This window comes from Triturus cristatus, chromosome 5_2, assembly GCF_964204655.1.
Source record: "Triturus cristatus chromosome 5_2, aTriCri1.1, whole genome shotgun sequence".
In the NCBI taxonomy this organism is placed as follows: Eukaryota; Metazoa; Chordata; class Amphibia; order Caudata; family Salamandridae; genus Triturus; species Triturus cristatus.
Window position 1 is genome coordinate 352,588,557 of NC_140588.1, and position 12,257 is coordinate 352,600,813.

General features: G+C 40.0%; 1 protein-coding gene across 12 annotated transcripts in view; it reads right to left on the bottom strand.

Moving 5' to 3' along the window:
• Positions 1 to 12,257, bottom strand: part of ACD (ACD shelterin complex subunit and telomerase recruitment factor) — a 272,109-nt gene that overhangs the window by 212,193 nt on the left and 47,659 nt on the right. For all 12 annotated transcript variants that reach the window (XM_085607173.1, XM_085607161.1, XM_085607171.1 and 9 more), the window contains one exon: positions 2,687 to 2,811. In XM_085607173.1, coding sequence (XP_085463299.1) covers positions 2,687 to 2,811 — 125 coding nt within the window. The remainder of the gene's footprint in view (positions 1 to 2,686; positions 2,812 to 12,257) is intronic.

Here is a 12,257-nt window from a genome sequence, read left to right on the forward strand (position 1 = left end):
TAGATTATGGTATGCAGAGTAATCCAAAAAAGCGAACTGCGCTGCCTTGAGTTTCTTCAGATTTACCAATCAACCCAGGGCCACGCATGGTGGCCTTGCATTCCTTTGTAAATCTGATTTCAATCAATCATTCAGGGGAATTGTAAGCGCACTACTCACCCGTGAGGGTCTCAAGGCCTAGAGGGGGGGGGGGGGGGGGGGGATTTGTCCCGCTGGTCTATTGAGCCAAACAGCCAGTTCTTGAGATCTTTCTGAAGGTGTTCAGGGAGGGTGCGCGTCTGATGTCTGCTGGTAGCTCTTTTCCAGGTCTTGGCCGCAATGTGAGAGAAGGATCTTCCTCCTGACTTAAGGTCTGCATTGCCCATGGGACACCGTGAGTGATGAAAGGGTACCACTATCCAATAATACAGCTAGACCTGTGTTATATTTAGGGCCATGGTGTACCAAGATAACTTTACAGCATACTATGGTACATAGCGATGACAAGTCAACATATAATTGGCTAATGGAGGTTTTTAGAGAATAAAAGGCAGCCATATTGCTTTAAGAACACTTTGGCTATGTTCAGTGTTAGGGACTTAGAAATAGGTAAGTAGTATGTCCCTACCTATTGCAACTTTATTAATTATTATTGATATATTTTGAAATATATTTTTAAATAAGTCTATGGCCATAAACCTTAGTATTTTCACAAAATGTTCTGAAATTCTGCGAACGCACCCTACTTAACTGCAGTACCCAAAAAGCATCATCCTGGCACTATAATAAATAATCCTCCCAAATTTCATGTAAATCCATTCAGCCGTTTTGACGCTACGTCAAATACATCTATGAAAAATACATTGGTGGAAAATGTGCTTTGAAACCCCCTTTTATCTTAGCACCCTCTAACAATTCACTACAAAAATGTACATTACCTCAAAATATAGAAAATGCTATAGGTCTGGAAAGATTTGTGGTGAATCATCAAACGGGTGGAATGTTATTGGTGAGGTAATATCCGAAAAAATTCCTATCTTTGGGAATACTTACTATAACTACAGAATGGTAATCCAATTTAATGGGATTTCTTTCTTTTTATCTATTGTATTTGTTATGTATTTGTTTATTGGTTAATATAATCATGTGACTATAATGTGTCTTTTAGTTGTTCACGTAGTTAACTGTGAAACTTCACATATAGAGTCAAGTTTATTTTTTGGTCTTCCTTGCTAGTTTTAGAATAATTGTGCTACATATAAAGCCCAAAGTGAATGAAAGGCAATCATTGTTGTTATACATTTTTTTTCCTAATGGCCAGTTATCATGTCTTTCATATAGCAGTTTGTGTAGCTCACTGCTAGGTCACTTTTCTAGTTTGTTACACAGAAGTACATAAGGAAGATGGTGTATGTTTGGCTTGTTAGGCAAGGTTTTATTTTGTGAGCCAGAGAGAATGCAAAGAAAACGTATGTAGATTAAGATGTATTCAATTTGTTATTTATTTGTTTATAGGTTTCCACTATAAATGGGTCTTTCAACTTTTCATGTAGTAAATTTGAAACTTTACATATGCGGTCTAGTTTAATCTTTGGGATTCCTTGCTACTTTTATTAAGAGTGTGCTACGTATGCAGGCCAAAGTGAATGAAAGGCAATCATTGTTATTGTTAGGAACGTTGGGATTATTGGTTTCCTAATGGCCTATTATCCTGCCCTCTGAATTGTAGTTTGTGTGTCTCACTGCTGGGTCAATTTTCATTTTTTTGCACAGGCGTGCATAGGCAAGATGGGATTTGTTTTGCTTGTGGGGCCAATTTTATTTTGTGAGCCAGAGAGCATGTGATCATAAATGGGTCTTTCAGTTCTTCATGTAGTAAATCTGAAACTTTACATATGCAGTCTAGTTTATACTTTGGGCTTCCTTGCTACTTTTAGTAATATTGTGCTACAAGATATGATTAAGTTGAAAAAACATAACTTAACATTTACTTACTCTACTTACCTGCAGTCCCCCACAGAATCATCTCTGTTCCCTAATATGTAATACCGCCAAATTTCATTAAAATCCAGATACTGATTTTTGTGCTATACTATACTAAATACAAAAGTCTATAGAAAATGCATTGGATTTGAAGCCCGTTTTAGCCCTCCTCCCCCTTTTTTTTTGCTCTCCCTTGACCAAACGCTGCAAAACTTTCAGTCCTCCCAAAATGAATTGGGGGGCAGCGGGTCTGCAAAATGTCACACACGTTTGTCAAACAGGTGCAAAATTATAAAGGGACAAAAGTCCAAAAAGTCCTAACATATATATATATATATATATGTTTTTCATGCGTACGAATTGAAACAAACAAAAAAAGCATAGTTATGTTAAAGTCATCAATCACTGTCCGACTTAGGCTAGTTTTTACATGATCTACTTATTGGAGCCTTTCAATGCAGAACTATGGCTTGAATTGGGTGAAAGCTGGTGACATTGAGTTGGCACAAGTTGCACGGAAAAGAGACTGATAATATGGGACTTTTTTGTGAGGAACCATTAGGAAACAAAGCTAGCACAAAAGGCTGCAGTCTTATGAGCTTTACAATATTAAGAAGAAATTTGATACATGCTATAAGGCAACAACAAGCTCTAAACTGAAAAACAGCGCTTAGACCAATACTAATATTGCAAAATTTCTGAAATGCTCAAACCAGTTACTTACTCTTCCATTTTCCTCTTGGCGTCATTGGTAATAACAGCTTGTATGTAGGATTCCCTGTCAGAAATATGGACAACAGCAGCTGGGCCGGACAGCTTGTCGAACTGATTTTGTGCCATTTTCACAAACTGTAGAAGAATTGATAAAACAAAATAGTCAGTTTATAACTATGACAGTTTGTTTGAAGATGGTCTTCCCCCCACCCCTCCCAAACCTCCTCTCAAATTCTTGCAACAAGGACAGGGTTAATTTTTTGTCCTCTACATTCAGACACTCAAGGTAAGGTGTCAACCATTTCACCATTAGGATGAATGTGCATAGTTGGCATTGTCAAATCTTGGCTACATTTCTTAATCTTTTCATTACTGTTTGTTCGATGATTTTTGTAGTCCCAACACAATACCCCAAACCAATGTGGCAGGCTACATGAGTGGTTGAGAAAGCCACACACTATGTCCTTATTTTAGATCTGGTTACAGCTACCTTTTATTCTCTAAAAGGGCTTCAGTCATTATAAAAGCAGTAATTTGTGATACTCATGAATAGGAATGTAAAGTGACTATTGTTTCCCGTGCATTCAACCCTGATGAATGCAAGCATCATGATGATGTAGGCATCTGTGCCAATGCGTCAATAACACAGGACCTCTTCTTATGTCAAAGTGTAGAATGTGAATGAAGACTGTGTCTTCAGGTTGGGTGTGTTAGGTCAGGCACTGTAGTAGTACCTAATGCTCTTATCAGTTTAAAGGAAGGGTGGCTCTCTGCTGCCAGCCTTTCTTTTCCGCCTCCTGTGAAATTGTGTGTGCGGTGGTGGTGTTCTTGGGGAACAGTCACAGAAGAAAAGGCTTAAACCCTTCATTTTGGGGGGGGGGGGGGGGGGTGGTATTGGGGACATTTCACGTGCATACTGGAAAATAATTTGCGAAAATGCTTAAGAAACTTATCATAGATAAAAAAGTAAACCTCTGAAACCACATCTGAAGGCACGGAAAGATAGTGACTGACATCAGCGCACATGGGTGCCATTTATATATGCCCTGTTGCGGTTGGAGTGGAGACACAGGGTGCCCCTCCCACTAGCATGCAGGAGTACTGCTTTAAAGATTTCCAGATCCAGTTTGATGACTGCGAAATACTCACAAGGTGAGGAATAGGCAGTCAGAAATATCCAGCAGAAACACTTTCACTAAGTGCTATCAGCTTTCGTGATTGCTGGTACCGAGGCTTGCACCAGGATGTTTCTGAATTCTGTGGTCTAGTCCAAATGATCAAATTCTAGCATAGTAGGCAAAATGTAATCAGGCTCAGTGACCGAAGGTCGTGGTGGAGTGCCTCTGCGTTGTGTCTGGAGAGAAGCTTGGAGTGCATCTTCAAAGGAATCGCTGGGAGTGCACATAGATTCTGGAGCACAATGACCTGTCTTCACCTTCGTAAGACCCTGGGGATCAGGGGAAATGGCAAAAGGGTGCATGCAAAGCTACTGGACCGTTTGATTATAATGACAATTCCCATGGACCTGATGGTTTGATGGCATAGTACCGGCATTTCCTATTGCTCGGGCGGAGGACAAGTCCAGTACGGGGCAACCACATTTATGTAAGATGTAGTCCCCTTAGTGGTAGTAGAGTTCCCACTTGCCGCAATCTAAGTGTTTGACTGAGTGCGCCCGCCTGCTTGTTTTGGTGTTCTGAAAGATGTTCCACGGTGAATTGATAGTACTGCCACACCATTGAAAAGAAGAGATATTTCTGGTGGTTCTAGTGTAGATGGATTTAGAAATATGAATCCTGAAGATCCAGGGACGTCAGATAATCATTTCTCTAGAGCATAAGGGGGACTTCTTAGGGTGTTACCATGCAAAACTTTAGTTTTTTCAGGTACTTGTTCAGTTTCCTGAGATCTGGAATAGACCTCCATTGTCCCATCTTCTTCTTCTTTATAAAAAAAGATTCTGGAATAAAACCCCTGATTTCTCTGGGATTTTGGATCCGCCGCTATCGCGCCTTTTGAAGAAGGAGGAGAATTTCCTGTTGCAGCTTCCTCAAGTGAAGATGATGTTCCTTCTTGAGTGGACAAACACCTAATGTATCACCAGAGTGTACAATATGCACCCATTGGTTCAATCTTATGGACTTCCAGGATGCGGCCAAAAGGGAACTCCCCCCCCCCCCCCCCCCCCCCCCCCCCAACTGTTGAGATGGGATTGTTAGGAAGGGTAGCTGTGAGGACTCAAGCTCGTTTTTGGTTGTCCAGGGAGCGCATTTAGAGAGGGTCGCCTCTTTCATCCACAAGATCTGCCATATCCTTGCCTTTCGTGTCTGTTGGGGGCATAACCCTAGATCTATCTTGATGCTTTGGGTAATAATACAGTTGGCCTTGATTTCCATAATGATCAAAGCCTTCCCGAAAGGCCTGGGATCTTTGTGAGCCACAAAACGTTAAGCCATGAAGACAATAATGTAGGGCTCCAAGAGATTTTACCACATCAGATCTGTTTTATTATTCTGTATAGCTTTATTAACATGCTTTGCGAACAATGTAATCCCATCAAATGGCATATCCAGTATCTTTTCTTGAACTTCTAAATACAGCTTCTCCTACCAGCTGGCAAAAACCTGTGTTTGAAACGTCCATTGCCGCGTCAATGATTGCTGCAGATGTTTTTACATCTTCTTTGATGATAGCCTTAGCAGTGTCCCTCTTATCCTCCGGTTTGAGGTTGAATAGTAGCAAGATCTTGTGCCACATCTGGCCTACGCAGTTGGAGCTTAGATTGATGTTACTGCCAACAAACCAACTCTACGGTCCAAATAATCTATAAGCCATCCATCTCTATAAGGGGGCGTATACAATGGTGTGATTGGGTTCTTTGATCTGCAACAGACTACAGACATAAATACAGAGTCTGGCGTTGGATGGCCTGCAAGGCAGGCAGAGCCAGTGCCTGGGTCCCTGTACTTGTTCTTCAACAGGGAACCACAGGCAAAATTGTGGCTGGCATTAACATCATTTTTAGGCCAAAGTCCAATGTAGGTATGGACTTAATAACTATACATGACTGCTTCTTAAAATGGTTTAGAAAGCGTAGCTGATACATCAAGGTCATTGGTCATTAAACTTCTTAGCCGCTCTATCAGTGCATGAAAACCGGCTACGACATCTGGAGAGGAGTCTTGTTGAACTCGCAACATTCCACCCTCTTTTGATATGGTATTGTCTTCCCATTTCTCATTACCTGCATCGTCTGGTAATTTGCCACCTTCTTCCAAATCAAAATTGACTGAATTCAATGTGTTTTCATCTCCCATATCTTCAGGGGTTGGTGCGACTAGTGGTGGTGTGACAGTTCTAGGAAGCAGGTCAGTCAATGGTGGTAATGAAAGTAGTGGTGGAGGTGGAGGAGGGTTGACATAGGTTGTCCTGTAGGCTGCTAAGGAAAACATCTTTGAAAGGTGTCCATCACCTGTTGCAAGTTTGACAAAAATGCAACAAGTACCTGCATAGCCGCCGAGTCTTCATAGCAACAACGTGGTCCGTAGGTTTGAGGAAGGCTGTCAACTATGAAGGTCTGTGGCTGATACTCATGCTTCTGGTATGTGCCATCTTTATCCAAGGCTTCTCCCTAAATCTCAGGGACAAAATGCACATCCAACTGTCTAGGGCTACAGGTGGTATAAGAGGTGTCCTGCTTGATTGAAATCTGTGTCCAATTCAGAGAACAGAATCTGGGGGAAGGTTTGCCATCACCTTTACAGGCGAAAAAGTGACTGGTGTAGAAAAGACCATTGATGGTCATCAGCGAGGTCGGCATCAACAGTGTAGATTTTCTAAGGAATGTCCAGAGCACCACCAATTAAATTGTAAATGGTCCGTCAATTCAACGGGTCCGTATTGATATAATGAACTCCAATAATCGTAAAATTAGTACAAAAGATCGATGATTCCATTTGTTTTTAATAACTTATTCCATTTCTTGTACAATACAATTCGAACAACAGCCGACATGTGTTTCGTCATACAGGATAATATATTACTGGTTCAAAGAGATGTACAAACACATTGGTGAGAAGAGAACAGTTTCCAAAGCACATAGTGATCTCTAAGTGTACAATCACATAGATAAAAAAATAACATAGAATAGGCAAAATGTATACAAATAGTTAGTGTAGGCGAGAAGTGTTCGAGACAGTTTTAGCTTAAAAAAGGTAGCCCTAAAAACCTATGAATTTCAAGTAAAAAGAGTTATAATAGTACCAAACAGTGTGACGTAAACATGAAGAAAAATAGTTAAAAAAGGTTTATGAACAGACCATAAGGTAGTGTAAAAACAAAAAAGAGAGAACTCAAGACCCCAGTGATCACACAACCCTTATTCCAATAAAGAAAAGAAGGCTGAAGAGAAAATATTGATAAATAAACTACCTCTGATAAGTATAAGTAGTTGGCCCAAAGAGAATGTGAAAAAGCGAATCCTGATCCTCGGAGTGCCAAGGACCACAAAAAGAAAAGTCTGTAAAGATATCAATATCCACACCACATGGCACGAGTGAGTATCTACGAACTTAAGTTCAAAGCAAAAAGTGTATTTGCAGAACCAGACAGAGAAAAACCAAGAATGGTCCATAGATAAAAGTAGGATGGTGTCAACGTAATAAATCGGTTAGTCCTAAAAAACATCTAGTAAGTTTTATATATATATACAGAGAACTGTAACTACTTCAAAAGTATTCGAAGTGGTCTACGAAAAAATTTATGGAACTTGACATCAAGAGACACAAAAATAGATAAACACCCAAGTCAATTTGTTGACACAAAAAAAGGTATATACCAGGTTTAAAAAGAGAAGTGAAACTTATATAGTTCACATACCATCACAAGTTTAAATAGTGAATCAGTAGAGCATGAACATGAGTACATCATGTTAACCAACCCAGGAAGCACAAACAGTTAAACAAGGAAATAATCGTACCTTGTCAAAACACAGAAGAACGTCAAGAACGATAAAGTCAGTTTGTTGCAGTAAGGACCCTGATAAGTCCAGGTCTCCGTAATACTGGACAGTCCCAACAAGTGGTATAGTAAAAATATATAAGGAGACAGGGAGACAAAGTAAAGTGTCATAAATATGGTTCCCTAGCTAAGCACCCTGTTCTATCCAAAGTGCAAAGACTCTCCAGTTCAAGTAACTCACCGGCCGCCCGATCCGAATCCACGTGTAAGTGTTCTTGGAGCCATTCAACGTGGCTCTTTATAAACAGAGCCTTAAGTAGTGCATGGGGCCATAGACACAGAAGAAGGCGATCCAATAGTCACAGAGGCTCCATCGACATAGAAATAAAAAATATATTAACGGGCAAGCGGGCGTCAAGTTGGAAGGGAGTCTACAAGGGCGAACCGTCAGCCCAATATTGTACGAAACCTTTGGTCATGATATCCCACAAAATTAATGCGTGGTTGTTGATAAGTCATAATATTAATGGCAAAATGTTAAGGACCATGGCAATAGAAAAGCTCATGTATCGTCACGGCAATGTGTAAATTATATGGTATGCCAATGCGTATAGCAAAAAGGGGGTATAGTTGTGTTTCAAACAGTCTAAATCCTGAAATTGGATAACCAATCTCTCAAAGCAAAAAGCATTTGTGGAGAATTCACACTGAAAAGCCAATCTCTGTTGTTGTTAGGAATTCTATAGTGATATCTAACTTTCAGAGTATAGGCGATAGATAAGGCCAAAGTAGTAGAAGGGAGAGGTGAATCAAGAGTAATGCAGGGAAACACCACAAAAGAATCGAAGGAGCACCCAAAGCGATGTGAAAAGTTTCCCATCAAAACGAAGGAATTTTTAGATACAAGGGCAAAAAAACACACACCCTAATTCTTGTATCATACAGATATTCAACATAGAGTTTGGGAATGACATTTGTTCAGATAGACAAATGTTATTGCAGCTATCATTTGATCTTCATGAAATTTCAAAGACCAAATATATATCCTTATGTATAGAGTGTTGAACTTCGTCCTAATACATTATGTGCAAATTCATTATACAACATGACATACACTGAATCAGAGATAGGTTGTAAAGGCTAGTGCAATTAGTCTCTCAAAAATACATGTAATTCTCTATATACATTTAGACCACATTCTACCGCTCTGTGTTGAGTAATCCATTTTGTTTCCCACTGTCTCAATAGTTTGGCCGTATCTCCTCCCCTAGGGTGGTCACATGCAGTAGTAATGCCATGGAATTTCAGCAAGGGTAAGTCTGCTGAACCATGATTTTCATTGAAGTGAATTCTTATCTGCAATTCAAATGGCCCTAATATGTTCCTGTATTCTCTCCTTAACCGGATGAATAGTACTGCCAACATATATTTGTTTACAAACACATAAAACACAATACACAACACATTTGGTGTTCCAATTTATAAATGTATTGATATTGTATTTGCGAGTGTTGTTGTATTGTAAGTCCTTGATCTTGTCCAGAGTATACGGACACATTTTACAGTGTCCGTATTTGTAGGAACCCTTTGGTGGAAGAGGTTACCGGGGTGGTCCTGACCTGGGCTTTTTCAAATTTAGAAAGCTAGGGCACAGTCTGTTACTCAAACTTGTTCCTCTCTTGTAGGTAAACCTAGGTTTGGGGAAATACATTTTTTCAGATTCAAACCCGTCTGTAAGATATGCCAATGTTTCCGTACAATGTTATAAAAAAAACATGGCTTTGTGTGTGAAAGGGTGTAATCAAAGAGTCTCTATTATTGTTCCTAGTTACCTTTCTCTTGTCCTTCAGTGCTCGTTTCCGGTCAAACTTAAGGATTTTTTGTTTGGCTGCAGATATCACACTAGGTGGATAGCTCCTATCCAAAAATCTCCTCTTTGCCTCATCGAGTTCTGAACGGAAGGCCATGTCTTCACTGCAAATACGCTGTATTCTCATCATCTCCCCAAATGGAATGGAGAGTACTTGGGACCTAGGATGTGATGATTGTGCATGTAAGACAGAGTTGCAAGCTGTATTCTTCCTATAGCGGGTCGATGCTATGGTGTCATTTGCATTGTATAGTTTAAGATCCCAAAAGTCAATTTCTATAGGATTTTGTTCATATGCGAACACAATATTATACTGGTTGTCATTCAAAAATTGTGCAAAATTCTGCCAATAGTGTCTGGCCACCTGTCCAGATCATCGACACATCATCGTCGTATCGACCCCAATCCACTACATGGTTCATTAAATCTTCTGGGCATTTCTTCCAAATGTAATTCTTCTCCAACCATCCCATAAAAAGATTGGCAAATGATGGGGAAAATTTGGACCCCATGGAAATGCCCTGACACTGGCGAATCCAACCGCAATTGTGCAGGAACACATTATTGTCCAGAACCAGTCTGATCATTTTAACTAGCATTTGTGTGTGTTCCCACATAGTGGCATCTAGGGATGCGAGAAAGTGTTCGCTAGCTAAGATACCTTCATCTTTTGGTATCGATGTATATAAGGATGAAATATCCAGCGGAACAAAACAGCATTCCTCTGACCAGCCAAAGTCAGGTAGTTGATTCAGAAGATGTTTGGTATAACAAATGTAGGAGGGGAGATTCCTCACCAGGGTTTGCAGAAAAACATTGATGTATTCAGATTAACATTCAGTTGGGGAACCGATCCCTGATATGATCGGCCTCCCTGGTGGAAACGGGCCTTGCTTATGTATTTTAGGTAGAGCATAAATACAGGGAGCTTTTGGATATGGTACAAATAGGTATCTGAATTCAAGGTCATTAATAAGGCATTGGTCAAGCCAGGTTTTCAGCTTTCTTTCAATCAAGGATGTCATTTGTGATAATGGGTTGGAATTCAAGGATATATACCAGGGTGTACATAAGGACCACATTGACCCCTATATCTGCTTCCTTGATGGTGATCTAAGATGATATAGATAACTTATCCAGTGCATGTCTCTCTGATTTTGATAAATTATCCCTATACATTTCCTGCTGTCCAGCATTCTTATCTTCCCAATTGTAAAGCTCTTTCGTTACCAATCGATAAAAAAACTCAACGTCACTATCATTTTGGGAGACAGCTGAAAAGGTCAATCTTGGTCTCATACCACTGTCGATGGTCAAGTCAGTCGAAATGCCTAGGTCAGAGAGAATATGTGAAATAGAAGTTATTGTAGATTAAACATTGTCAAGGGATAGAAGGACTTGTAAGTCCTGAATGTCTTGTATAGTTTTGTCACATGAAATATGTGTAACCTCCACCAAAGAGGCAGTTTTTTAGGATTATGAGCAAAGAGTTTTTTAAGTTTCTGTTTCCGTACAAATTTGAAAAGATGTACATGCATCTCATTAAAGTCAGGTTTGGAAACAGGACACAAAATTAAGCCTTTTGATTGCAAATTTATTTGTGCAGAATCTAACAACAAATTAGACAGATTTACAATGGAGATGGCATCAGACTAGACAGTTGTATTAGAATTACAGTTGGTAATGTCAATGCTGGTGGCCTGACTATCTAATGCCATTAGTTCCTCTGTGCCCTTGAATCCGACCTGGTGGTGACGCCTTCTTTTCTTGTGTCTTGTTGGTCTGTTCCTCCCTCTCCTTGTTTTTTTGTTATGTTTGTGCGATTGTTGAAATTGATCTTTATGCCTTTGCGGTACCTCTCTACCTCCTTTAAAAAAGCTGACGAGGTGTTTAGATGGGAACTGCCCGTAGCATTAGCACTTGTACTAGGTCCTTCACTACGTATACTAGAAATGTCTGATTCACTGCTTGAGGTTACATTTGTGAGATTGCCTGGGGTGATTTTAACTGTGGGTTGACTAATTTGAATATTATCAAACCTACGTGCAAATGTAAAGATTCTCCCAGTTCTATAGTCATTATCGTCCCGTCTAAGTTTGCAGGATTTTTTTCTCCTTTAAATAGACCTGATGTTTGTTAAGGAACTCTTCGAAAATTGTATAATTGTTTTGAGTTCCTTCAGGTAGGTTCAATTTGTTGATCTTATCCTCTAAGCTTTCTATTTCTTGGAGAATGCAGGCTCTCTTTCTCTCTGCATTTTTTATAAGATATAGAAGTGTAGATTTTGTCACAGGTATTATTGCTTGGTTCTCCATCGATGGTGAAAGAAGAGTCGGCAACCATGTGGTCGTCTAGACTGGGTCATCGTAGATGAGATTGAGATCAGCAAGAGACATCCTTAGTGTGGTCGTCGACAGCGTCATTGTCAACAAAGGTCTCGCTGTCAAAAGCGCTGCCATTGTTGAAGAGGGTCTGGTCATCGATGATGATCTCTGCACAGTGGTTGATGAGGCCTGTTCCATAGGTGACAATGGGAATGTTGTTGACAACGGTTGTTTTTCATTTCTGTTGAAGCTGATGACATAAAAGTCATCGGCGAAGACTGGAGTTTAGCCAGGACGTCAAGGGATCTGGATTACCGTGCAGATTTTTGTAAAGGCTGGTGTTTATTCTGTCTAGAGTGTTTTTTGGAGGAAACTCTGGTCTTTCTTTGTGACGAGGTGGCTGAAGGCATTTTGGGATGTAAATCTAG